At 36.4% G+C, this 26,106-nt stretch overlaps 3 protein-coding genes and 1 long non-coding RNA gene across 4 annotated transcripts; 1 reads left to right on the top strand and 3 right to left on the bottom strand.

Moving 5' to 3' along the window:
* Positions 1 to 2,213: 2,213 nt before the first annotated feature.
* LOC126788984 (mitochondrial fission protein ELM1) lies at positions 2,214 to 10,233 on the bottom strand. Its single transcript, XM_050515029.1, has 10 exons — positions 9,938 to 10,233; positions 7,798 to 8,024; positions 7,517 to 7,613; positions 5,476 to 5,625; positions 5,239 to 5,365; positions 4,013 to 4,125; positions 3,840 to 3,903; positions 3,634 to 3,727; positions 3,430 to 3,538; positions 2,214 to 2,632 (listed from the first exon to the last, which is right to left on the bottom strand). The coding sequence occupies exons 1-10, from the start codon at positions 10,118 to 10,120 to the stop codon at positions 2,531 to 2,533; spliced, it is 1,266 nt and encodes a 421-aa protein (XP_050370986.1). The 5' UTR covers positions 10,121 to 10,233; the 3' UTR covers positions 2,214 to 2,530.
* Positions 10,234 to 12,372: 2,139 nt separating this feature from the next.
* On the bottom strand, positions 12,373 to 13,921 carry LOC126788980 (capsanthin/capsorubin synthase, chromoplastic-like). Its single transcript, XM_050515023.1, has one exon. It carries the CDS (start codon positions 13,883 to 13,885, stop codon positions 12,398 to 12,400), a length of 1,488 nt encoding a protein of 495 aa, XP_050370980.1. The 5' UTR covers positions 13,886 to 13,921; the 3' UTR covers positions 12,373 to 12,397.
* A 700-nt stretch (positions 13,922 to 14,621) lies between these two features.
* Positions 14,622 to 18,603, bottom strand: LOC126788999 (vesicle-associated membrane protein 714). Its single transcript, XM_050515042.1, has 4 exons — positions 18,229 to 18,603; positions 17,953 to 18,143; positions 17,253 to 17,416; positions 14,622 to 14,901 (listed from the first exon to the last, which is right to left on the bottom strand). The coding sequence occupies exons 1-4, from the start codon at positions 18,443 to 18,445 to the stop codon at positions 14,811 to 14,813; spliced, it is 663 nt and encodes a 220-aa protein (XP_050370999.1). The 5' UTR covers positions 18,446 to 18,603; the 3' UTR covers positions 14,622 to 14,810.
* Positions 18,604 to 23,644: 5,041 nt separating this feature from the next.
* LOC126789017 (uncharacterized) lies at positions 23,645 to 25,814 on the top strand. The gene is made up of 3 exons (XR_007671461.1): positions 23,645 to 23,913; positions 24,388 to 24,451; positions 25,700 to 25,814. It is a non-coding gene; the product is annotated as an uncharacterized LOC126789017 (long non-coding RNA).
* Positions 25,815 to 26,106: the final 292 nt, after the last annotated feature.

The raw sequence follows: 26,106 nt of genomic DNA, 5'->3' as shown, positions 1-26,106 counted from the left end.
TAATAAAAGTTCTGATAACGTTTCTGTTTTCGTTTCACAACGTCGCAAAGCAACCAAATGTCGTTTAATGAATTTCACAAACTTTAAAAACAATCCAATAAATTGTTCCAAAATATCGGGTTATTACAATTCACACACAAACCCTCACACCTTGCACGTAATTGTATCATTTGGATATACAGTATATTTTTCCCTGGCCACTACCTAGTTTTAAGAGCACGTTAATAATCTTTAATATGCCTAATTGCCAATTTCTTGCATCCATGCATGTATTTCAAAAGTGTTATTGAATTTTTCGTTTAATTCCGTGAAGTTTTCTTCGCACATATATTATCGAATAGGACTAGTTCTGTTAACTTGTCACATTTTAAAGGTAAGAGACGAACTGATTGATTCTATAATTAATATCATATATACAAGTGATACAACTCTATGTTCATCAGTTCATCTCAATCAGTACGTGTTTAAAAACAAAAAAGGCCGGGTCTAATTGCCAAGCGTTCTCCAAACGTCTCCATTAATTATAATTCATTAGCATATAAGGGTCAAGAGATCTCCATCCAGAATAGGCAACAGTGGTGGATAACTAATATTCTTCGTTGCTAGAAACAAGGACATGGTTGTGTCAATATATATATGAACTGAATCAAGGAATCCGTGCATACCAGTGATTCAGTGTGAACTTTGAAGCAAAAGGAACCGGGAAAAGATGAGTTCCTCGGCAGCTTGCTGGCATATATCAATATGGTGAAATGTAGAACATTCTGACAAGAGGTTCAAAATTCAACGAATTAGTGTCTGCTGCTGGCTAGGCTTGATGAAGCGCACCAGGTTCTACTTTCTAGGTTTATCCATTCAATGGCCGTGTTTGTTTCCCGATGACCGGATATATAGGAGATGGACTATTAGATCTAATTGTTTCGTCATGTGGCTGGGGATCTCCACACTAATTATCAAAGGAAAGAAATAAGGGATAATTGGTTTGGTTTCATGTGATAGCAGATTTGACTGGAGCAAATGGTGGCATTCTCTACGATTTCCCGAAGAAGATGATGATAAATCTGCACTTGTGATTAAGTAAATACTTTTTTTTTTATGTTCCACGTTCCACAGAGTAGTTTGATTCTTAATCTCTAATCCCCCGAAGCTGCTGGTAATGGATCACTAATAAATTTCAGAAGCTGAAGCTGTAATAATGTTAGTCAACATGCATAATTGCATATAATAATAATACATAGCTGTACAATATTAGTTGACTTGAAATTAAAACATGATACTGAATATTCAATAGCGTATTTATCCATGATCTATCTGAATTCTTAAGCTTTTTTGGTCGAAACACAGAACTGGAATCACAAACTCATGAATAAATTAGATACAATTACTTTCATTCGCTGACCAGTACTTCCACGTACAATTCATGGCTTCATGTTCAAGAAATGAAAATGCGCATGCAAGACATTTATTATCTCATCCCTTCTTTCGATAATCCGAGGGTTTCAAGCTAGTCTTTCTCAAATCATCATGGCAGTACACAACAAATACTATTACAATAGACAGCTACACATTAATACAGGCCTGAAGAATCGAATGATCTCCATTGTGTAGGTGCATATGCTTGTAGTTCTGAATCTACAAAGTGTGGAATATATAGGCTGCATCTACATTGAGTTGAGACTGGAAAACAAAGACTGGGGTAGAAGTGTTGCAACTTACAAATGACGCTGATAAAATTCAATTGTTTCCTTTCATGTGCCTGGAGACCTCCACCACTAATTATTGAAGGCATTACTTTGCATTCATGTGCCAGCAGAAGTGCTGGGTGGGTCGAGAACATTGTTGACAGTATCACAGGTATAAAATACTTCAGGACCGGAGAAGAGAATCAAGTTAACAGGATAGTTCTCAGTATATAGTGATTTGCTATGGCGACGTAAATACTAATTGTAAATAGATGCCTATTTGCTCCACTTTGGTCGAAATCATCAACCAAATGAGAAATGAGTAAATATGATGGATGTATAGAATCCTAAAGACCATATGTCAGCAGATCGGGTAATAGATCTGGTATATGTTCATTATAGAATGAAAAACTTATGACTCCACTTACAGACGATGTCCAAGCCATTTCTATCATTCAAGCAAAATATTTTGGAAGTTGAAATTGGCAGTCACGAAATACGTAACGAGTTTCATCCAAATGCACTACATGGTCAAGATAAGTTATCCATGCTTCTTTCAGTTTCATTCCTTCCCTTTGCAACAAAAGAATTATTTTCACAAAAACAAACCCACCCTCGGCCAAAAGAAGAGCTCAACCTCTTTCCTATTTTACAAGCCGCATGCTCTACATATCTCAAGACCCCTAAAGGAGAAGCATCAAATGTATAACCTATCATACCCTTTAGCTGTCATTTCTATACATGATATCAGAAAACCCCTAATACCTTTTGATGAAAGCTTTTTCTTGTTTTGTTTCATGGTGTTCAAAAGATGGAAAATTGTTTACAAAGAAAGAATTATCAACAGCCTACACCCGCAATCTCCATCCCCGCTCAGCAAGGGCTTCATGCACTCGATTGGCTGCTTTTGCAGTTTCATTCAGCGGTGGATAACTCCAGCTCTCTGATATCTGTAAAATAGAATAGAAAGGAATTAAAGAAAAGAATCAATATGCATACAAGCAAAAAAAAAAAATCGAGTGTGAAACCAGTTCCTAAATATAATAATCAAGTATATAACTTAATAAAAGTTCCACAAGAAAAATATCATCCTAACCAGTATTGATGCCACTGAAAAACTACAAGACTAAAAATCATTTAACATTCTATATGGCCCATAAATCACATGAAGTTGAAGAGATCACAGAAACAGAATAACTTGTCTCCAAACTAGAACATTAATATACATAATTGCCAGGATGCATCACAACCATATCAGACGGTTCTACTTTATACCAAGTTACCAACAGTCTACCAAAACAAAATAGCCATTAATTAGTTTCATTTACTTGAATATGGGATCAATTTCAGAACAAATAAACTAAGTTCTGGATGAGAGAGGAATGGACCACCAAAGGGTCAAGCTGGCATCCAAATGATCATAACATATTCAAATGGACATCATGACATGGAAATCAGGAATACATGGAAATTGGTCATGCAGGTTCATTTCAAAAGCATTTATTGTATATGCAATATTACGAGGAAAATGACTCAATGGCCACACTGCTTTTTACATTTAACATGATGCGGCATTTAACACTGGACAATTCTTAACAGACCACAAGGTCTTGAACTAAGATTTACAAGCAACAACAACTGTCATATTATGTAATCTCTGTTACAAGAAAAAGCAGCATATCTAGCATTCATCTCTAAAAAGCCATCATTAAGACATGTTTATCAATTTTTTATTCAGCTTACTTACATTCTCCAAGCCTGTAAATGGTCGAACCATTCCTCGCTCCTTGAGTGATTTATGAAAATCGCAAAGCTTCCATTTACAACGCTCAGATCCCATTAGATAGACAGGCTTCCTGGAAATACAGGTGGACACAATTAAATCCATATATACACTAACTTTATAATCAAACTTCACAAGTAATCAGTCCTGCAGATATCTCAGCCATACCCGGTGCTGCAAACCTCACTTATCATGCTAACAGAATCTGAAGTGACAACAAAAGCATCGGCCCACGCTAGATGGCCCATGTGTGGGTTTGGCTCTGGAGATGACAATGATTTGTCAGTCATTAACAAGTTTTACTCATTCCCTATACAGAATTTGACCCATAACCCTCAACTAAAAAACCGCTTGAAGTGAATTTCACACATTACCTTGACCATCCCAGATGTAAACTTTTGGATTACCTCCGAGCTCCTTTGTTATAATATTGGATACCTGTAGAAGAAATCCAATGGGGGGAAATAATGAGTGCCAAAAAAAGTAACAAAGTTAATTTCTAAGAAACCGGTATCCGTCTCTGGCCCTGTGGCAATAGTTTCAATACCTTTTCTGGTGTTCTACTAGAGAAACATATTCTGATGCTTCCACAGCTTACAGTAACACTAAGCAGGTAGGTTGCCAATTGCTTTGCAAGGTCCACACCATAACGACAGTTTCCTACAAAGGGAAAGGGTGGACTCATAAATAGAATATTCATAACAACAACAAAATTCAGAATTCAAAATATTAAAACATGACCCTCGAAATTAAATAACATAATATTCTTCAAATATAAGAATCATGATTTGACCTGAACCCAGTATGGCATGTGATCACTTATTCTTGTATTGTGAGACTAGGCATTATGATTTCAACTATGAGATCTAAAGTCAAACCTAATACAAATCAGCAAGCAAACATTTTCGACCCAAGTCTGTTTTCTTCAATAGCTAAATTCTAGTCTGACCATTTTTCTTTTTGAAAGATGTCTGACCATCTTAAAGATCACAGATATCAACGGTCTGCAAAATGGTATTGATTATTAATTCTTAGGTTAACTCTAGATGTTATACCATGCCTAAGAGAATTAAAAAATTCTAGGAACTTGACACTGTATATTGGATGGTAAACTAAAATCCTATCAAATTGGTAGGCGAAGGAACAGCACAGACATACTGAAAACTGGTCAATATATGATTTAAATAAATGTATCAAACCTCTGAACAACACAAAAGAATATATTGATTATCTGTTACTACAGCACATGTCGAAAACATCATCAAAAAGTGTGATGGACCACCCAATTCATAACTGTTTCCCAAAACATGCAACAATTCTTATGTTGATTTTTGTAACTAGTTCCAACCTGCGTCGGCTTCCCTGAGGGATGTTGGTTAGTATGTCCTCTAGCAAACTGTAACATTTAAGCAGTTACCCTCAAACAATGTTGTAAACATATTCCCAAAACTTCAGTAACATAATCTCTTAGGATAAAAGTTAAAGATAAATGTTTTACTTTTCTCTGACAGGCCAGTAGTAGAAATAACCTTTTGAAAGGCAATCCCTACTCTGTGCCATGAAAATTTCCTTATTGAGTCACTGCTAATCTGATTCTTCCTATACAGCAACTAATTGTTTAATATCATTCGAAAGAGCTGAATGACGTAACATGAACGCAATCATTTAAATCATTAAAGGATAACAGAAACTAGCAAGCTGCATGGTAATCATATACTTCTATGCCAATCCTATGAGTAACAAGCAAAAAAGATTCAGTGTATGAAAAATTACTTGTAGGACCACCAACGTTTACCACAAGTAAGGGCTTTGGTAGAGCTGCAAATGCATCACCCCATGCGCTGGCAGCATTACGAAGGGATGTAGCATCAATTTGGTGCAAAGCTCCAACAGTGAGGACCTAAAATAAAAGTTTTGACTATGTCTTAGGTTGTGTGTTGATATAAAATAAGATTTATACTTCTAAAACACAGCAAACAAGTGTTTATCATTGGAGGCCATTCTACATACCACATGCCTGTCAGGAGGTTCACGGGGAGTTATCCACCCACGTAGAAATTGAGGAACCTGCTTCTGTGCTTCAGGAGTCAAAGGATAGTAATCGTGTTTAGGGGTAATAACCAAGTCAAATCTATTGAGATGCAACCTTGGATGTTGTATCTGTGAAAGAAGGAGCATAATGAGGAACCCATGTTGTATATATAAACAAGCATGTGTATATAACTATATATATGTAGGTGTGTAAATGATAAGACATCAATGATGAGCCAAAACATGAGGAAAAACAAATGGATGCACTACTGAATATTATAGACCTGGTCACAATCTTCTAGAGATACAAAAACACAATTCAGACTACATTTCCAATGTTAACTTTACATTGCTCTAATCAAATTGTAAACCCGAGATTTATACCATTATAATGAAAGAGAGTAAAATTCTAACAAAGAATACCAAATTTGTGAAAAATTATAGTATTTTATTTCCAAAGTGAACTACTGTAACCACAACATTACAAAAGGTAAACCCGAGATTTATACCATTATAATGAAAGAGAGTAAAATTCTAACAAAGAATACCAAATTTGTGAAAAATTATAGTATTTTATTTCCAAAGTGAACTACTGTAACCACAACATTACAAAAGGCAGCAATGAAGGAACAGGACATAAAAATAGTCTTCTAGAGTTATCATCTCTTGCAGCTAACTTTATCAACTATCAAGAGACTCTCAGTTGAAAGACCTCTCTTAGCTTAGCACATAATGAACAGAAAATTATAGAATCAAAACATAAAAACCACTCAATGTAGCGGCCCAAACATGACTTCCCAAAAACTTTACTAATCACACAGGGTGACAAAGATAATAGTGGAAACGAAATTAATGCAGAAACATCAGCAGCAAATTACGTGAACTATACCAAAAGCAATCAGTTAGCTGAGACAAGAACATAGTGAAATCATTAGACTAGAACTGTTCTTTAGTCAAACATAATCTAAGATCCGCAGTATTCTCAGCATGATCTGGCACATAGTCTAACTTTCTCATCAGTCTGAAAAGTAGAGAAGAAATCTATAAGTCAAGTGTCGAACCACTAAACTACATTCCTTTTTGCTTGACTTAAAAGCAGTTCTTCATGGCCTCGTCTCAGTATACTAATTGCATTTGGTGTATATTAAGGACAATGCATCTAAAGCAGTCGGATACAGCCAAGCATTAGCTCTAACAAAACATATAGAACATAAGGTTTGCCAATTTTAAGTTCAATTTTTCATGTTTAAAGTCTATTTCCATATATTGAAATGGATCCATTCTGTTTAATCATATGGCCATAAAAGATAACAATTGATTTCAGAAGCTTAAAGGAAACAACATCTTAGCAAAAACCTACCAAAGGCATGAAAAAGTAACAGTAACAGTTTAGAACCATTCTTAAGTTCCTAAAAAGTAGCAAGTACCACAAGAACAAGAAGACACATACAACAGTAACTGGTCATCAGTATATACAATTTGAAGGCATAATAGAGCCAAGAAACCAGCCACTAGATATTAATGGAGCACATTAACCATCACCTCACAAAGTTCAAATTAAAAAAAAAAAAAAGGGGACAAATCCATTACATTCCAGAAAAAAATAAGTAAACTAAATACTTGCCAGCACTTAGAAATATATTGTTAGGAAAAAAATATAGCATTCCTCTTTCAAACTTGCAATCCAATTTTGACAACTTAAAATTAGAATACAAGTAACCGTGTTATAATTGGAGCTCTTACGCCACTGCCCAACTTATAATTAATAGTTTATCAAACTTCAGTCAAGACATGCAGAGTAATTACCATGGAGCTCTAGCATCAGTGTCTAACGTATAATTTATAGTTTAAAGTAAGTCTCAATTTTTTGAAATATTCCATTTCTTGCTAGATAAGCATCTATTCAGGTCATATGATATAAAAAAAATTCTAAAACTCATTTCGGAGCATATTATAGACTTTAACCACACACTGATGCCAACAAATAAGAAGTGAAAATATAAAGGTTTCATTGACAGACCTGAACAACAAAGACGTTTTCAGAGGCTAGTCGTCTGATAGAACTTGCAATGGAAATGGTATCCCTGCCACAAGCTACCACCAGTATGGGTCCATCCCTAATAAAGAAAGAGGATAAGTTCCAAAAATGAAAATTTAACAAGTTGAGATCCATGTATTTAATACTGAGAAGAGTTTATTCTGGACAGAAAAATGATTAATTCCAGGCAACACTAATTAGCAAGCTATTAAAGAGCGTACTACTGATAGCTCAATTTATAAGAAAAGGAATACAAAATTTACTTTTCAAATGTCCGACGAGCCATGGTTACAATCTCCTGGACATCAGCTTCTAGAATACATTTCAAACCAACACCGCCACCATTTTCTGTAGGTAGGGACCCAACTTTCTTCCCCCGATATATTAATATAATACACATCTTTCTTATGATGCAATCCAACTTCTTGTGAACAGAAACTGGAAGCCAGTGAAGCCACTCATTTAACCCTCCTTTTGGCCTTGTAACTCGCTGCATTGCATCAACAATTCAAAGACAAAATGAAACTATATAATTGAAACTGCAGTTGCCACAAAAAATAGAGAAAAGTTGTTGCTAGACTGAAGGACCAGAAAAGAGTGATCTTTGAACCAGAATAGCTATGTTAATAAGTTGTACATTTACATCAGACCATAGAAGTTATTGTGACTGGCAGGGGCGGATCTTATTACAAGCTTAGGGTGCTCAAGCATCCCCAAGTCACTTAGAAAGACAAAAAAAATTGGTATTAATTTTTTTTAATTAGGACTAGCATCCCCTACTCTCTCTCACACTCAATCCCTCCACCAACACCTATACATACACACACCCACACCCAATCTCCTCCCACACCAACTTCTCTAATCTCACACGGACCACCAATTTTTTTTTCTTTTTATCTCTTGTGTCTTCTTCTCCCTTCTTTTTTTCTATAAAATTAAATCTCTAACCCTAAAAACTAAAGCCTAATTCTTAAATTAGAGTGATTAACTTCGCGGCCTCCACTCCTCTAGTGAGCACTGGATGTCATGATTGAATTGGGGATTTTTCCATTTGGGATTTCTGGCTTTCTTCGTTTGCTTTCCATCCACCCTCGGTTACATATGTTTGGAGGTATTTTGATGCAGATAATATAAAACAATCAGTTCAAAAGTGAATCACATAGTATTTTGAGTACATTGTCAAAAAAAATTTTTGCCTTCGGCCAAATTTCAAATCCTCCATAAATTACAATTCTAGATCAAGCATCCCCTAAACACCCGTCCAAGATCCGCCACTGGTGACTGGGCAGTTGAAAGAAAAAAATTCAAAAACTTATAAGCACATGAACACCTGATACATATAGTACAAGAAATTACTGTAGCAAGATCCATGATGAGGTAGTGCGCATTTGCACACAGAGAATAACAAAACTAAACAAAATCTTTATCTAATATATTCTCTTGCCAAAGAAACATTAATATTTTTATAGTTGACATAGCCTTGGCACCACCTTCTTAACACCAAATACACGCAAGAGTGAAAACTGATCACCAAAGCTTATCTCAAGTTGACCAATAGCATCTCCTACATCTTAAAAACTATTCAGAATTTGGAATGCTGTACACTTGTTAGGCTACTTCTGGTTAAATCCAATTCTAAATCAAACCTAGTTTTCATAGAAGTTCAAACTTAAAATATGGTCAACATTGAACATGATATATGTGACAGATCTAGTGGCACTTGGCTACTGTGGTGATGATGGTTTCCATATACGCATATAGAAGCAAATTCAAGGGTTGCAAGAGCACCAGCATATCAGCTTTCAAACGCAGTAAGAGGCACACACCAGACCTATTTTCAGAGGCATAAGCTTTCCTTCTAAGCATACATGTGCTTTTACCCGATTACACCTCGTTTCTACTCAATAGGACTCCTTGTTTTATGCATTTCACTAACGTTTCTGATATCAAATTTCTAATGGGTATAACGCAACTCAATAATTGACCTTGCCCAAACCAGGCAAGACAAACTAAATACTAGCAGAGACCCCAGACTTGCTTAAAAGGAACAGAGAACAAAACTTTAATCTAAAGCAAACCCAAATCGAATCTGGGTTGGATGCTTCTGGAGTTTTTTAACACCTACAATACTGATCCACATCACTCCTCTTATAACAAAAACGCAACCAATCATACATGCAAGCATACTCAAGTCTCCGAAATTTGAATTCCCAACATAGACACCAAAACAAGAACATCACTTGGCGATTAAGCTAACAATAACACTTAACTCATAATCAAATTCAACTTAATATGCTCTAGTAACTTCAAATTACAACAATTCAACACAACTTTAGTTGGCGCAATTCAAAGACTAATTCCTTTTTAAATATTGATTTAGGGTTTTAACGATCGAGAACTTACATACAAGACGTGCTTATCAGCGAGGCCGAGAGCGCGCACCAAGCCGATGCTCTGATTCTCGGAACCAGGGAAGCCGTTGCCGATAACGACGGCGCGGCGAATGACGCCGGAGATACCGCCTTCGAAGATTTCCGGCGTCCCAATTTTGGGGCTGGGCGGCTCTGGAAGACGTATCGGCCTCATAAGAATAGAGACTTTAGATCTTCACAGAAACCTTGAGACGAAGATATGAGGGCAGAGACTGACAATGAATTGGTGCCAACTGCCAAAGGAGGAGGAAGAAGAGGCAAGTTGTAGCCAAAGAGTGCCCCTCTTTTGTTTTTTTTTTTTTTTTGGTCTGACCCTCTTTTGTTGTTATATTGGAAATTTGTTTTCAAGCTTCTAAGACCTTTTTTATTTCCTTTTTTTTATATCAAATTTTCTCAAGAAAATTACTTTATATTTTTCTGATTATAGCTAAACAAATTCTTCAACGTTCATATCAAGCAATGCTATTGAGGTATGATGACATTTGTAGGTTATGGTTGATAAGAATCGAGCGAAGTTACAAATATCAAATACCATTTGGAAATATCATTGAAACTATTGTTGCATTTCTTGCAATCTTGCATGTTAGGATAAGTCCCTTCAGTTTGTCCAAAAGAATGAGACATCTCATGTGAGCTAATACGTGAGAATGATAGTTGTCGTAATATTATGGTCACGGGCTGATAAATAAGATTACGCATGTGCTAAGCCGGCAGTCAAGCCAACGCATATACTCATCAGTGGTGAATCTAGCACCCCTGCTCGAATCAAAAGTTAAGTGAGTAGAAAAAATCCATTAAAAATTGTGATAAGTCAAATACATATCTTTTTAGAGAAAAATTCACCAACAGTCTCTGAACTCATGTGATAAGGTCAATCTGATCCCTGACCTTTAAAAATGATCAAAGAGATCTCTGAACTCTTATTCTAATATCAATAAGGTACTTCTGTTAAAACTTTTAGAATATTCCGTTAAGATATTACTTTTTATGTTAATTTTATCATTTTGTTATTTGTTAGTTGGGAATTTATTTTTTTGAGTTGATCTAATCGAAGATTAAACCTTTCGAGTTGTTCTGCAACTTTGTTATTGCCTTTTTTCTCTAAATAGATAATCTAGAAATTCAATCAGGCTAGGTCTTGACGGATCAATATATGCTACTCCAATCTCATTTTGGAGATGACTATGTTCGTCGTATAGGGTATTTAATATTCTACAAACGTATTCTATGAGACAAAAGTATTCGGTTATTGGGGAAAAATCAATATACTTCTAATGTCGAATCATGATCAACTAGGACATAAATAAAGCATTGGGTAGAACTCTTCTTTGGTGGCTTTCTTGAATATGTTTTGAATGAAAGCACATTTGTCACTTATCAGCTTTTTCAGTACAAAAAGACTAGTAATTTTTAGGTTTGACTTCTTTTTTATTGGATAAAAGAAACCAACTTTGTGGCATAAGCCTGATCTTCACTTGTTTCTGAGCGAACAAGCTCTGATACCAGCTATGGCGGATCTAACCGATGCTCAAAATGTGAAAAGGTTTTTGATATTCTTCAAAAATTTCTTGAAGAACTTCGATATTTTCTTGGGATGCGTAGATTCTATGTTGTATTCTGTAAATAATATTCCAGTAATTTTTGGTATTTCTTGGAAGGTTCTCTCTATTTCTTATTAGTTTTTTATATTTTTCTTTTTCTTGTTGCAGTTATTTTAAAGACATTTTAGCAAACGCTAAAAGCCTAAGTCTAGAAGCTATGATAATTGCTATGATGATAAAATAAATGTTTACCTTTGAGTATAGAGGGTAGATTTAAAGATTAGTAAACTGCTTAGATAAATAAATTTTAAGAATTAGGTCCACCATGCTCCGTCAAAAATTTAACAAAATGACAAAATTAATAGAAAAAGTAATATCTTAACGGAATATTCCAAAAGTTTTGACAGAAGTACCTTATTGATATTAGAATAAGACTTCAGTTATCTCTTTGATCATTTTTAAAGGTGAGAGATCAGATTGTCCTTACCACATGAGTTCATAGACTGTTGATGAATTTTCTTCATCTTTTTATGTAGTATTTGAAAGAAATAAGAATTGCATATTTAATAATATCTACGCTAAAACACGCTTACAAAAAATTGAGTCATTCAACCATATAAGTTGTTTTTTAGGTACCCATCCCGTCCTCAACGACGGATGAATTTCTAGTCAATTGTTGAATCAACATTCTCAATTATTCCTGTTGTCCAATATAATAAACTTCGCAAGTGCACGAATTGGTTGTAGTATAATTTATTCAAAATCGATTGTGCATGTTACTTCTAAATTATCAACAGATTGTTATCAAACCAACAGTGTTCCAAACTACTATCGAACTTAAGCTTAAAGGAGAACAAAACATAAATGCAGGTAATTCCTCTCATACAATGTTAAATGGTTTCTAGTGCTATATTACCAATCATTTTAACCAAGGGCACAGGACACTTGGATACAATATCAAACTTAGACGGAAATGAGGCATGGCCAAACAGAGATAAACTCAACAAGGCAAGCTCTCTAAGCGACAACCTTGAGGAGAGAAATCCTTGCCAGTAATAAGGATCCAAGTCAAAGAAAGCATCAAAAAACCTTCTACTTCCATTAAGATCAAGCTTCAACAAAGTCTCCATCCCAAAAGAGTAGAATTGCCTTGCACGTTTCCTCTCACTTGTCCACAAACCATTCCAAGCTCGTTCATGAAGTGACTTTCCTCTGATCATTCGAGTCGAACCAAGGCACTCAACGATGGCCTCAGCTAGTACTGGTGCTAGCGCCATTGTCCGAGCTACCATGTAACCAGTTGAAGGGTGGACAATCCCGGACGTGCCTCCGATTGCCATAACGCTTTGAGGTATCCGAGGAAGAGGACCTCCCATCGGAATCAAACACTTCTCAACCTCCAGCACTCTTTTCACTCTAATTCCCAAATACCTTAGCCTTGCCACCATTCTTTTCTTAATCTCCATGTAAGATAAAACCGGCCTACTTACCAGTGAAGTCTCTTCCAAGAATACCAAGTTGGAATCAAATGGCATTGCATACAGAAAAGTGGGGAACCTAGAATTATCAGTACGCAAGTAAGGTTCATTTCCTAGATGGGAGTCCCTCCAATCCATAAGAACCATCTTATCCAAATCGAAAGGGTGACCCTCCACTTCAGCCAAAATACCATGAGCAATCTGATAGCCATGGTTCCTTGGCTTATCATACTCTATGAAACTGCTGGCAAAACCACTAGCATCAACAACTAAGCTTGCCTTCAACTCATTCCCATCATCACACAAAATCGAAGACTCAAACTCTTTGTGCTCAATTTTCCAAACCTTAGCCTTGTGAAATTTGACTCCATTGGAGTGACACCTCTCCATCAACAATTTCTTGAGCTTCTTCCTACTGACCCGACCATAAGGACGATCCAAATACTTAGTCTTACTATCATTAATATGAACACAAGCCATAGGCCACGTTTTGTCTAAGCAACTTTCAAGCTCCAGACTCTCAAACTCATCAACCCAAACACCATAGTTATTTGGCCACATAGAAAGAGGTGAAGGATCAACACAACATACCTTGATTCCATACTGTGACACTTGCTCAGCTAAACGAAGACCAGCAGGCCCTGTTCCGATGACGATCACATCCACCCGAGACCGGCTGCTCGGGTCCAGCCGGGGCAGATCAAAATCCAACACTTCAGGTTGTGGCTCTGGTTTCAAGTCCAGGAAATTCCCATACTTGCTGCTGTGCACTCTGGAAAGTCTCTTTCTTGTGTGATGGGGTTTTGGGAAAGCAAATGGAGGGGTGGATGCATGGAAGAGTTGACTGATCTTGGTTGGTAGAGGTGGTGGCGGGGAAAACAATCTGACAAGAGCGGCCATTATAGAGTGGAATGAAGATGGCAAAGAAGAGAAGAACACGGAATTTATATAATAGAACAGGAGATACAGACAGAATGGGAATCTAAAGCGGTAATATGAAAGTGATGCTCTTCTTCAAAATTTCGGTACTGCAGCATTTGTTGGAAAATTTTGAATAAGGTAAAACGTGCCGGGGCCATTTGTCGAGCACTCATATGCGTTAAAGAAACCATTGAAGCCGCCTGATTTGGTAAGCTGGTATCAATCCGATCCACCACATGGGTGGGTATGGAAAGGGAAAGCAAAAACTCTTCATTTTCTGGTCTAGCTTGATGTTGTTGTTTTTACTTGAATCTAAAATACAAAAACAGAGAAAACAATTGTGGATAAATACGAATGGAATCATCCTGTGATTGTGGCAATTGTCCTCAAGATTCCAAAAAACTCCAAGCTGATAAAGCGAGTAGTAGTGTTTTTGGGGTAGGGGAGCGAAATTGACACCCTCAATTTTACATCAACTGTGTTCATTCAAATCAGATGCTGCATCAATTGGGTTCACCATATACAAGATGAGCAATTGTAAAGGAAGGTTTTTCAAAAGTGTTAAAATAAAATGAGACTGGGATGGATGGGCTTGAAACTTGAATCATCAAATACAGCTACCGGTAGTTTAAGATTTTCATTTATAATAAGCGAAGCTCTTCATCAAGTATCCTGTGTTTAAAAAATACATAAATAATATTATAATTTCACGCTGAAAGAACAACTGCACAGGCCTTTTGAGAAACCAGACACTCCAAGTTGCAAAGAATTATTGCAAGCTACAAATCATTTACTTCCATATACACCTCAAAAAAGAAAATGTTTTTAAGCACATAAATCCCTTTGATTAAAGACCGACAGAGTTCATCTTAACAGTCTTTGTTACATACACAAAATGAATTAATCAAGATCTGCAGGACGGTAACGTAATTCCTCCACAACAAGCAGCAATGATAATGTACAGGAACACAACAATCAAGCATGTCAACAGAGCCCTGTCCAAATTCAATTTTCAATGTTCAGAAACGGTCACAGATTCACTTTCATCTAGAAACGTTTGTTACCAGCAGGAAAATTCAGCATAACAAAACGCATCGAGTTTTGACACGCCACCCATAGTTATATATGTTCTTATTCTAAAGAACATAATTTTGTCACTAACACAAAACACAATAACCACTCTACGCAAAGCTGTTCCACCACAAAACTGAATAAAAATATACTTTATAGAAAAATATTAGAATATAGATGACCCCTATTCAATGATGTTGTGTCCTCCACAGATTCTGGGCTGTTCAGTCATTGATATTTTGAGTTCTAAGCACTAATAGAAAAGCATAATCAAATATTTCTCCATAAAAGATTTGGAGAAATTCCTGATATATTCAAAACAACAGTAACAAAATTTTCGCTTCAGTGAAAACACTAGTAAGTTTTAAAAGAATAAGGTTGGAAGCTTCCAAATGACATAACTGCTACAGACACCTCATCTCATCCTATCTTTAGAGGATTAAATTTAAAGCCAGTCCTAACCTCATTCTAAATCCTAAAACTCATTTAGATCCTCCCAATCTTGATTAAATAGCAGGCTTTCAAGGTTTCTAGCTGTTCATCATTACACTAATAACTTCTCCAGAGTGCATATCTTGGAGAAAAAAGAGCTCATTTCTTCCCCTCTAGGAATATGAGTCTTTACATCTGTAATTACCTTTTTAACAGTGGAACGGTTTTAGCATTATATTTGTCTTGTAGACAAAGTCGGTTAGAAGAGAAGAACCCTCTATGGAAGCAGGAGACAAAAGCTATTGGTACAAAACTAATGCGCTTTTAGTTATTAAAGACTCATTAACTAAAGACCCCAAAAAATGGGTCACTTGTTAGTCTCACTGCTTAGGATTTTCTACAAGTGTAAGGAAGATGTAGTTAAAGACTATAAATGAGTCGATTGGCTGCCACCCAAGGCAGACTGGTAATGAATAAAAAGTATTATTGGAGGTTTGATGCCTTGGTATTTTCCCTTCTACCTTGTTCTCTCTTCTCTTCCCTTCATTCACTATTTCTCCCTGGCTTTTCTGGCTTTTCTTAAAATTATTCTCTTTCCTGGTATTTCTATATCTCTAAACTCCTAATAACCATACTCACAAGTCACAAAGAGTCTTCCTTTGTCACAGCGAATTGGTATGAGAGCAAAAAAAAAATTCATACTCTTTTTCAAAAATTCTTCTATCAATTACAACAATACAAATACTAGTGGAGATCTATCATTTTCTAGATTGTCAAGATTGCAAAAGCAATATGAAGGCAATCAATCAGTTAATTTTATTTCAAACGATCAGTTTCTTGGAAAAGGGCATTCAAATTGCTTAGAAATAACATGTCTGGAAGAGGAAAAACATAAGCTTTTTTTTTTTGGGGGGGGGGGGGTGTGTCAAGAAAACCAAGCACCAATAATTATAACAGCATTGGTAATGTTGACACTATGAAACATGATAAAGCATGAAATACCCATCTAAGTGTGTCATATTCTTCTGAGGAAACCTTGGTTATTTGATAAGAATTGGTGAGACCATGCTATAATATTACAATACTTTGGGGATACATAAAATTTGTGAATTTTAACTTCTGCCTAAGTTTTGCCTCCACAAAGCTCCAGTCGGAAACAAGACATTTCTGATAAAATAGACTGGGGCGAATGAATCTACCCTTGGTCTGGCTCTATACTTGAACCAGTTGAGTTCCTTACTGAAGCGAAGAAATGATGTGATGTAGGAATACCTAGACATTACTGTTTTTCAGGTCTTATAAAGTGAAGTCTAGGGGACGGGTGTTGGTGACAAAGCTTATGGACATAAATAAAAAGACGAAAGACTCAACGCGGTAAGGTTTCTTGGAATCAGACCATGGGTTCAAGTGAATTAATTGAGACTTGAGAAAGATTGTTTGATATTAATCACCTGCAATCTCATTACTGGATTCCAGACAGTAACAACGATCCTTATATAAATTTACAGATGCCAAATATAGACCAAGATTATATTAATTACTGACTTTTAGGAATGCTATAAACCTTATTATCTATGACTGAAAGGACATCCCTTAGAAAAAAGGACAAGCTTGATCCAACAAAAAGAACAGTGTCTAGAAGACACCTGAAAACTATACAGCATTTTCTTTAGCACTATCCCATTGATGGTGTTTTTCTCTATTTCTCTTTTGATAGTTTTTGCTACTGTTAAAGTCTGGTGTCTTTTCATGTCTCTTAAGCACATCATTTCATATTTATCCGACAACTACCTCCTACAATTAGTTTAAGTCTATGGTATGTTTGCAAATCGAAAGTACTTACAAGAGTTTGGCATTTTTCATCCATAGTGCTTGACGAAGGCGTTTGGACTGTTTCTTGAAGTGAAATGCACTGTCTTGCATAGTTGCAGTTTTGTCAACAAGAAGTTCAATTCGGTCGCCTCTCTCCAATATCTTCTCAATATTGTCAACCATTATAGTTCGTATCTGGATGTCATAACCAACTGAGTGTTAGAATAAACAAAGCATCCTAAGTGCAGTCAGCAACCACACATAAAGCAATAAAAGGAAGATGCTAGAGACAGCAGAATCAGAAAGTCAAAATCCTTTTCTCCCAATGCAAACTAGCTCCAGAACCTAAAGACAATCGCCACATGTTCTTTCCTCATGTCGTTTTCATCTGTTATCAATATTTGCTGCTTGTAGTGTTGGCATTTGCTTGTCATTTCAACTCTTGGAATAAACCTCTACATGTCATATTGTCAATTTCATCTCTAGCTTACGCTATTACTTACTGAAACCGAATTGCAGCTTTCAATGCAAACTTTTCCTTATTATTAGAGTCCTAAACCAAAAATCTACAGTCACATATCAGCTTCAACACTAGCTCAATCTAACACTTTACAAAAACACAAAACCTTTGCAATGTATATCATTTCTTAAACAGCAAGTGACTCTCAACAAACACATATAATTCCACAACTCAAAACCGAAAAATCAAACAAAAGAACAACACTACTTGCCTCACCGACTTCGCCTCTCACACGATTGAGAGTATCAGCACTAGGATTACTAGAGAAAAACTCCATCTGCTGGTGAAGCACTCTCGAAAACTCATCATTCATCGCATACGCCGGCGCATACGCCGCAACTCTGCCGTAATTCTTCATGAATCTCATATGCACGTCCTCCAAGTACGCAAACGGAATCCTCCCTGCACCAAAAAATCAACCACAGTTTAGCCGATTTCGAATTGCCGGAAATTGAAAAACGACATGAATTGAAGCTGGAAAACTCACTGCCGAAGGTGTCGTTGGCCATGCAGAGGAAGGTGAGGCCGTCGAGGGTGAGTATGTGGAAGATGTAGCGATCCTGAGAGAAGCAAACCCTGGAATCGGCGTTGGGCGGGAGCTTCTCTAGGATACGGCGAGCGACGGCGCCTGTGTTGCCGGTGACGGCGCTGAACTCGGCAAGGACGACGGTGCCGCGAGCAACAACGGCGTAGAGTATCGCCATCTAGGAGGGCTCTGGGCAGCTCTCTACTCCGATCTGGATTGAATCGAAGTCTCACGGAGCAGATTTGAATTCCGATTGACTCACTCTATTTATATTTTTCTTTTTAAAAAAGAAAAAATTGGGATATTACAGCAACAAGTAGTAATGGAAATTTAAAAAGTTTGATATTAAGCTACAAAAAGTAGGAAATATGATCAAGTTTGTTGTCACCGGTGAGTCCACGGCTCCACGCGGCGTTTTATACGGGGGTCTTAATACTTCTGTCAGCATGTTTTTGAGACAGGTGTATGCATCAGAGCCTTTAAGATATGGCTTGTCAGAGAACAAGTGAGCCGGATTCAGAATTCATAAATACGGTGTATTTGAATTTTTTTCTTGTTGACTGAAATTATAAGAGAAAAATATTGTTAGTACTGGTGAGTAAATTATCTAACATATATAATTTATTTGATGCAAGAAAATAAAATAATAGAAAATTACATAATATTATTAAACAACATTTAAATTAACTAAAAACTCACTTTTCATATTTCTTATATAAATTAATACATAAGGTCAAGCACAAAGATAAGTGAACTCAAACCTGATTAATTAATTAATGCTGAAATGTCCAAACTACCACTATTTTCGCAAAAATCACCAAGTTGTCATGCCCAGATCGAACAAATTTTTATCTGCTCATTTTTTAATTTTTTCCAATAATTTTAAATTTTTCGGCCAAACCACCAAATTACAAATGAGCCAATATATAAAGTTGTTCCTTACGTCATGGGCTTTCATTTAAGTACCATATTACATTTTTTTAACTTTGAAATTTCGAATTTTGCTCACCTAAAACCACAATAACAGTTAATTTTCTAGTCGACAATAACAGCTAGATTCATGGTCAACAGTAGCGGTACCTTCCCAGCCGACTGTAGCACCTTTCAAGTCGGCAGTAATAGCTAGTTTCATACTCGACAATCGCATGTTGCTTAATTAGATAGTAGTTGTTAGTTTCATAATCGACTGTGGCAGCTAGTTTCACAGTCAAGAGTAGCGAGTAATGTTTTAGTCGACAGTAGCAGGTATCTTCTTAGTCGATAGTAGCAGGTACACAAGTAGTGTGATATGTGGTAGTGAGAATGAATTTTGATTTCTCTTAAATGTGATGGGAACAGAGGGGCAAAAAAATAAAATATCATATGACGTGTGACAACTTGTCATTATGTGATCCTTATTTGTAACTTTTTATCCTAATTTGCTCTATTAAATTAAGAAGTGAGTTTTTTTAAAACCAAAATGTTTTCTGGCACTTATTAGTAGTTTGTTAATAAAATAAAGGAAAATGCTAAAGACCTCAAAATTTTATACCAAAACGTGTATACCAAATGATGTAGAATCTACATGGAATTATTTTAACCCTAATCAATATCCACCTTGTTTTACTAAATAATTTTTGATGTTTTATGAGAAGTTATTAAATATTAGTTATTAGAATATGAAATAAGAAACAAGAAAACTCTCATTCATCGTCTCACCCCCATCAGTCACATTCTCCATTTTTATCTCCCTGCAAATACAGTTCATTGCTGCATAATTAAGATCTCCCAACCTTGTTTAATTTTATTTCTTCCTTCCCGTGAGCATAAATTCATCATCCAATTTCTCACAGTATCATTATAACCATAATTATGGGCTAGCTAGAGTTCACCAATTATGTATCTCTTCCACCTCCGTTTGCTCTTTCTTTTCTACCTCTTTTCTTCTTTCACCATTAGATGCCTTCCCATATACTTTTCAAGCTATCGATTGATATTATCGCCGAGATGATACCAATTAACCTTGCTCCAATGGTTCACATTTACTGAAAATATAAGAATTCTTTCGTTCAGAAAAGCAAGCGGCATAGCTAGGTTTTATGGCTAATCTGATGCCGGCTAGGGTTTTAGAACTTTTAGTTTTTTTTTCTAAAATTTATAAATTACAATAAATATAAGATAAGTCAAACTAGTGATGTGGCATATTTGGTATCCTAATTTGGTATGAAAATTTGGTATTTCTAGCACTACTCTAAAATAAATAAGGGTCGGAAAGAATTATAGACACTATGGTAAATAACATCTACTATCAAGAAATTAAGAATTCTTGATGAAAATAAGAAGTATAAATCAAAAGTTATGCTTTGCTTGTAACCTAAACACAAAAATAAACCTTCTTGTGAGATAGAAAATGTAATTATTCTCTAAAGAATTGAGGTTTAGGCCTCAAATAGATCCATTTTATAAAAGGGAAGAACATTATTCAGTTTGAGCTCACTTAGCATTTAATCAAGAGTTGGATTGCTGTGCCTTGCTGATTTGAGGAATAGAACAGTCGCTTACTGAAGTTGAAGAACTTCAGTTCCTGAGCTTGATGACGGTCAATGAAGCTCATGTTGAATGTCAGTACAGTTCTTAAATAATCAATTGTCGGTCAGGCTTGCTGGATTTCTATTCTAATTTCCCACTTAATGTTTGCTGTCACTGGCAATTGAGGATCAAACCTCCTTTAGTTTCGATTTACAATGCAAATGCCGTTTTCGTAGTTCCGGGCAGCAGAAAATTGCTGATGAGGAAGCATATCTTCCAAGTAAGATGCCAAAAGTACTCAATGGCACCAAACTTCAGTAACTACAACCTCGGTTAATCAATTTTCATTCGGATACAATGTTCATGTGATTTGAAATATACATTCAAGGGCAACGAATGAATTTTCCTTGATATAATTGAATACAGATTATACACCTATATGCCTCAACAGTTACAGTTACAAGCATGGTAATAGCATAGAATCAAGAACCAATATATTAATAGTGGCGAAGAGTGGTTCACTCTAATACAATCCAGTTATCCACCAAGCATGATCAAATCAAATCCTCGGTAGCTTGCAGTTGCGGTCTGCATCATCCCCTTCTAAAAGCAATGATACACACCAAAATTTAAACATTCTGACACTTATACTAAAACCTATCAAGTGGCTTCTCCTTCTGACTCATGTGCGGTAGCTGCGAAATCTCAATTCATTCTGCAAAAGTAAAGCTGGGAACACAAAGCATCCTCTGTAACATCCACCTCCACTGTACGCCATCACAATATGCCAATTCACAGGAAACCAGTAGTCTTAGATTCAAGTAGTGATTCAAGAGGAGGAAACTGGTCGAGTTAGGAGAGAAGGGTCGTTCAGAGCGGTTTAGCATATAGTAAAACATTCTTTCACTAATCACTACGTTTTGTTTTATTTTCAAGTAGTGGTTAACGTCCATCGATTAAAACCGTCATTCATTATTCCAATTATAGGCGCTGCAAATGGCCGTGTATGTTCATGGCCGTGAAGGTAAGATACTCCGGTAATATGAGCAGCTCGATTGCAAGTACCAGAGTTTTTCCTTTTAAGTTGGAAGCTAACTAGAAAATTTATTCACCAATGTTTAGTCTGATTAAAGGAAGATGTTGAGTTCGGCACAAAAAGAAACTGGATGTTGCATTCGAGCTGCTGATTTGGTCGAAATGAAACTAAATGTTTACCACCATGCATGTTTTCATCATCATATCAATTTTCACGAGTTCTGATAAATGAAACTGTGAAACCATAAACAGCATGAATTGCAATAGATTTCAAAACTAACTCTGAAACTTCGATGATTGTTTCACATAAAGGAATGCAATCTCCTAGATTCTTTTTACAACAATGAAGTAGAGAGAGAGAGAGAGAGAGAGAATTCCACCGGTCACAACTCACAAATGCTGAAATGGACATATGACCTATGGTTTCTACATAATACATAAAGAGGTTTGGTGCCTAGGCAGCGGACCCCTCGGATCATTGAAGTTAATTGGCATCCTCCTATACTACACTTACATCAAGATATATAAACAGCGCTGGAGCGCGTAAAAAGTTGTAGAAGTAACTTAGGCCAAGCAAGTTAGGGCACTGTGTTTAGGTATTATAAAGGTGCTAGCCGGTTTATTTCTCACCAGTTCGCCAGAACGTACATATATCTGCTCTCGTTACCATATTTTGCCTGTAGCGCTGAGCGGATCTTCTCGTCATGACGCCCGATCGATGTCGGCAAAGATCAAATGCCAAAGAACTTCCGTCTATGCCAAATCATTTCAAAATGAGATACAACGGCACAACTGAGGCCAATTTGACTAGCTAATGAAAATTAAATCAAAGTATTTGATGTAAGGATTCATCTACAGTGCAGCGCTGCATACAATACATCATATACTATTCACCTATGCATTTTATCTTAAGTACTATTTAAGTAAAATAATAATAATAATTTGACGGAGCATGGTGGGTCTTGATTTTTGAATTTGCTTATTTAACATACTACAAATATATAAATTCATTCTCTACTCGAATATAAACAATTATCTTTCTTATAATTATTGCAAACTCAATAGCTTCTAGACTTTAGCTTTTAATTTTTGCAAAAATTTCTTTGAAAGAACTCCAAGAATAAAAGAAATAATATAAAAAATTAATAAAATATAGAGATAACCTTTCTAGAAAAACCACAAATGATTGGAATATTATTTATAGAGTTCAACGTACATTCTACGAGACTAGAGAAAATATCATAGTTCTTGAAGAAGTTTTCGAGGAAGATTAGAAACCCCTAAACATTTTAAGCATCGGTTAGATCCGCCATAGCTGATATAAGACTCTGCTTTGCTCAAGAGCAGGTAGGCAAAAAGGCTTATGGCACAAAGTTGGCTTCTCTTAACCAATAAAAGAGTCCTTTTGTATTACAAAATGATTATAATAGGTGGCAAATGTAATAACCCGAATTTTTAGAAACTAAATGTCGAGTTTTTTTTTAAGTATTAAACTTGTGAAATTAATTCAAGACGACAATTGGAGGTTTTCGACATTTCAAAACAAAAACGAAAACGTTCTCGGATCGTTTAATTAGAAAACGTAACGTTACCGCAACGTATACATCGACTTTTATTTCGTCGCTCGGTTGCAAAAACTTCCTTCACGAAAGTCGTAGAGCTCATCGATACGAATTCGTGGACACGTCATGCGTTCGAATCGGACGTCGGATGCAAAAGTTATTAACGTCGGAAGTTCGTTTCCGATTTTGGAAATAGTATAAAAGGAAGGAGAGGAGATTAAAAATCAAAAAAATCAGATTTTTTCTAAAAATCAGATCGGGGCACTGTTCACCCGACCCAAAAACCTTCTCCGGCCGATTTCTCCACCATCCGACGTCGCCTCGTGTCGTGCCACCTATCAAACTGACGGGCTCGACGAGCTCCATCTTTTGGGCTACGCCTTGCACTCCGGCGACAACCACACACGGTGTAGCAACCGCCGGAAGTTACTGCTGTGGCGGCGCCGCCTCCTCCGGCCACCATGGCTCAAGATTCTTGGGGGGTTTTGCTTGTCTCAGTCCCAGCAACATTCCCACAAAAGGAATCGAGCCAAATCGAAGTGTAAGTACCCGAATCAAAATTTCAATTTCTAGGGTTTGTGAATAGTGCCGATTTCATGTTCTTCGTTGTTTGGACTGTTTAGACTCGGATTTAGACCTTGGTGTCAACTAGGAAGTTGTTGGAAATGTTGTTTAGGTTGTGGTGGTGAAATTTGGTGATGATTGGTGGCGGTCGGTGAACAGTAACGCCGAATGAATAGTAACTGTGAATAGTAAATCCGCATGAATAGTGTTCTGTAACAGTAACTGTGAATAGTGATCTGTAACAGTAAACATGAACAGTGTCATGGTACAACATTAACTTTGAACAGTGTTTTGGTAAAACAGTAACTGTGAACAGTGGTTTAGTAAAAACAGTGATTAGTAAACATGAACAGTGTTCCGTGAACAATGTTTTATGAACAACATTTAGCTGTACTGAACTCGTCACCTGATATTTGAAGTATCATTTTCTAAGCATTTATCGTGCTATTAGGTGACTGACGAAACGAGTGAGGAAATTACTTTCAGGGTCGTGGAAGTTGCACGCAGGAAAGAAGGTGAGTAAAATCTCACTTATTTACGAATCTACCCTTGCGGTGATTCCAAGATTTTTGCAAGAGTTTTTAATATTGAATTACGACACGTATACAATATAGTGGATTACGTATATATCGTATAAATGGTAATAAGTACATATATATATAGTTTGCTATATTATATACTGTTATGAATTCATTGGAATTGGTCATTTCGAATGACGAGAATTAAATGTTGAGCATGTGATGTGATTTTTGTACAATATGAGGTGTGATTATTGTACGTGGTTTTAACATGAGTTTGTTAAAATGTTTTGTCTTCGGACGAGTTTTGTCTTCGGACGAGTTTTTGTCTTCGGACGTGTTTATGAAATATGACATGTATACGATATAATGAATTATATATATATTGTATAAATGGTAAATATGTACATATATATATATATAGTTTGCTATATAATATACTGTTATGATTTTATCGTGATTTATGTCATTTCGATGACGAGATTTAAATATCGAGCATGTGATTTTGATTTGTACAATATGATGTGAGATTATTGTACGTGATTTTAACATTGAGTTTGTTAAAATGTTGATTTGTCTTCGGACATGATTTTTGGTACAATATGATGTGAGATTATTGTACGTGATTTTAACATTGAGATTGTTAAAATGTTGATTTTTCTTCGGACATGATTTTTGGTACAATATGATGTGAGATTATTGTACGTGATTTTTAACATTGAGATTGTTAAAATGTTGATTTGTCTTCGGACGTGATTGGTACAATATGATGTGAGATTATTGTACGTGTTTGGCAAGTCGGAACCTAGCCTTTGGCCGGGCGAAAGTTACGATACAGTTAGAGCTCTAGTCTGTCTGCCTTAGTACTGCATGTGAGGTAACGGGTGGTTATCTGCTCATGGGTACTCAGATTGTTTTGGATGTTGGGTTGCGGGTGGCTATCCAACGTCGGCGGTGTATTACGAGAGGGGTAACAGATGTGTACCAGCGTTCTTGGTACCCGTAATATAAATGCATTTGGGTAACCAGAAGGGTTACTTAATTTCTCATGAGCGTTTTATTTCATATTTCTTTGGGACAACCAGATGGGCCGTCCACTGACTCATGAGTGCATTTATATTTGTTTGATTTGTGAATTTTCGTATATATTGGTATGCGAGTTATATATTTTCATTTTACTCATACGAGCTGTAAAGCTTACCGGGTTTGTGTTTACAATCCCGGTGCACAAATTCGATGGTGTAGTGGATAACTCCGCAGGTGTGGATTAGCGGGAATTGACGGACCACTCAGAGAACTTGAAGTTATTTATCTCCAGCTTATGTGAGGATTTTGTGTGACTATCTTGTGAGGTTGTTGTGAGGATTATACATTTCCATTTGTTATAATGTTGAATTATAATTTGGTTGTAATAATCGGTTTGACTGAGTTGTATTTTGAACTCAGAGATGATCCGCTGTGGCATTTTAAATGCTTTCGATTTCATCGAGATTGTTTGGTGTTTAACGACTTTGAAATTTTGAGTTTTTATACTCGAGCCATGGTGGCCGGAGGAGGCGGCGCCGCCACAGCAGTAACTTCCGGCGGTTGCTACACCGTGTGTGGTTGTCGCCGGAGTGCAAGGCGTAGCCCAAAAGATGGAGCTCGTCAAG

This window comes from Argentina anserina, chromosome 3 (assembly GCF_933775445.1).
Source record: "Argentina anserina chromosome 3, drPotAnse1.1, whole genome shotgun sequence".
NCBI lineage: Eukaryota > Viridiplantae > Streptophyta > Magnoliopsida > Rosales > Rosaceae > Argentina > Argentina anserina.
Note: the sequence above shows the minus strand (reverse complement) of the source record. Positions and strands in the feature narration are given on the sequence as shown.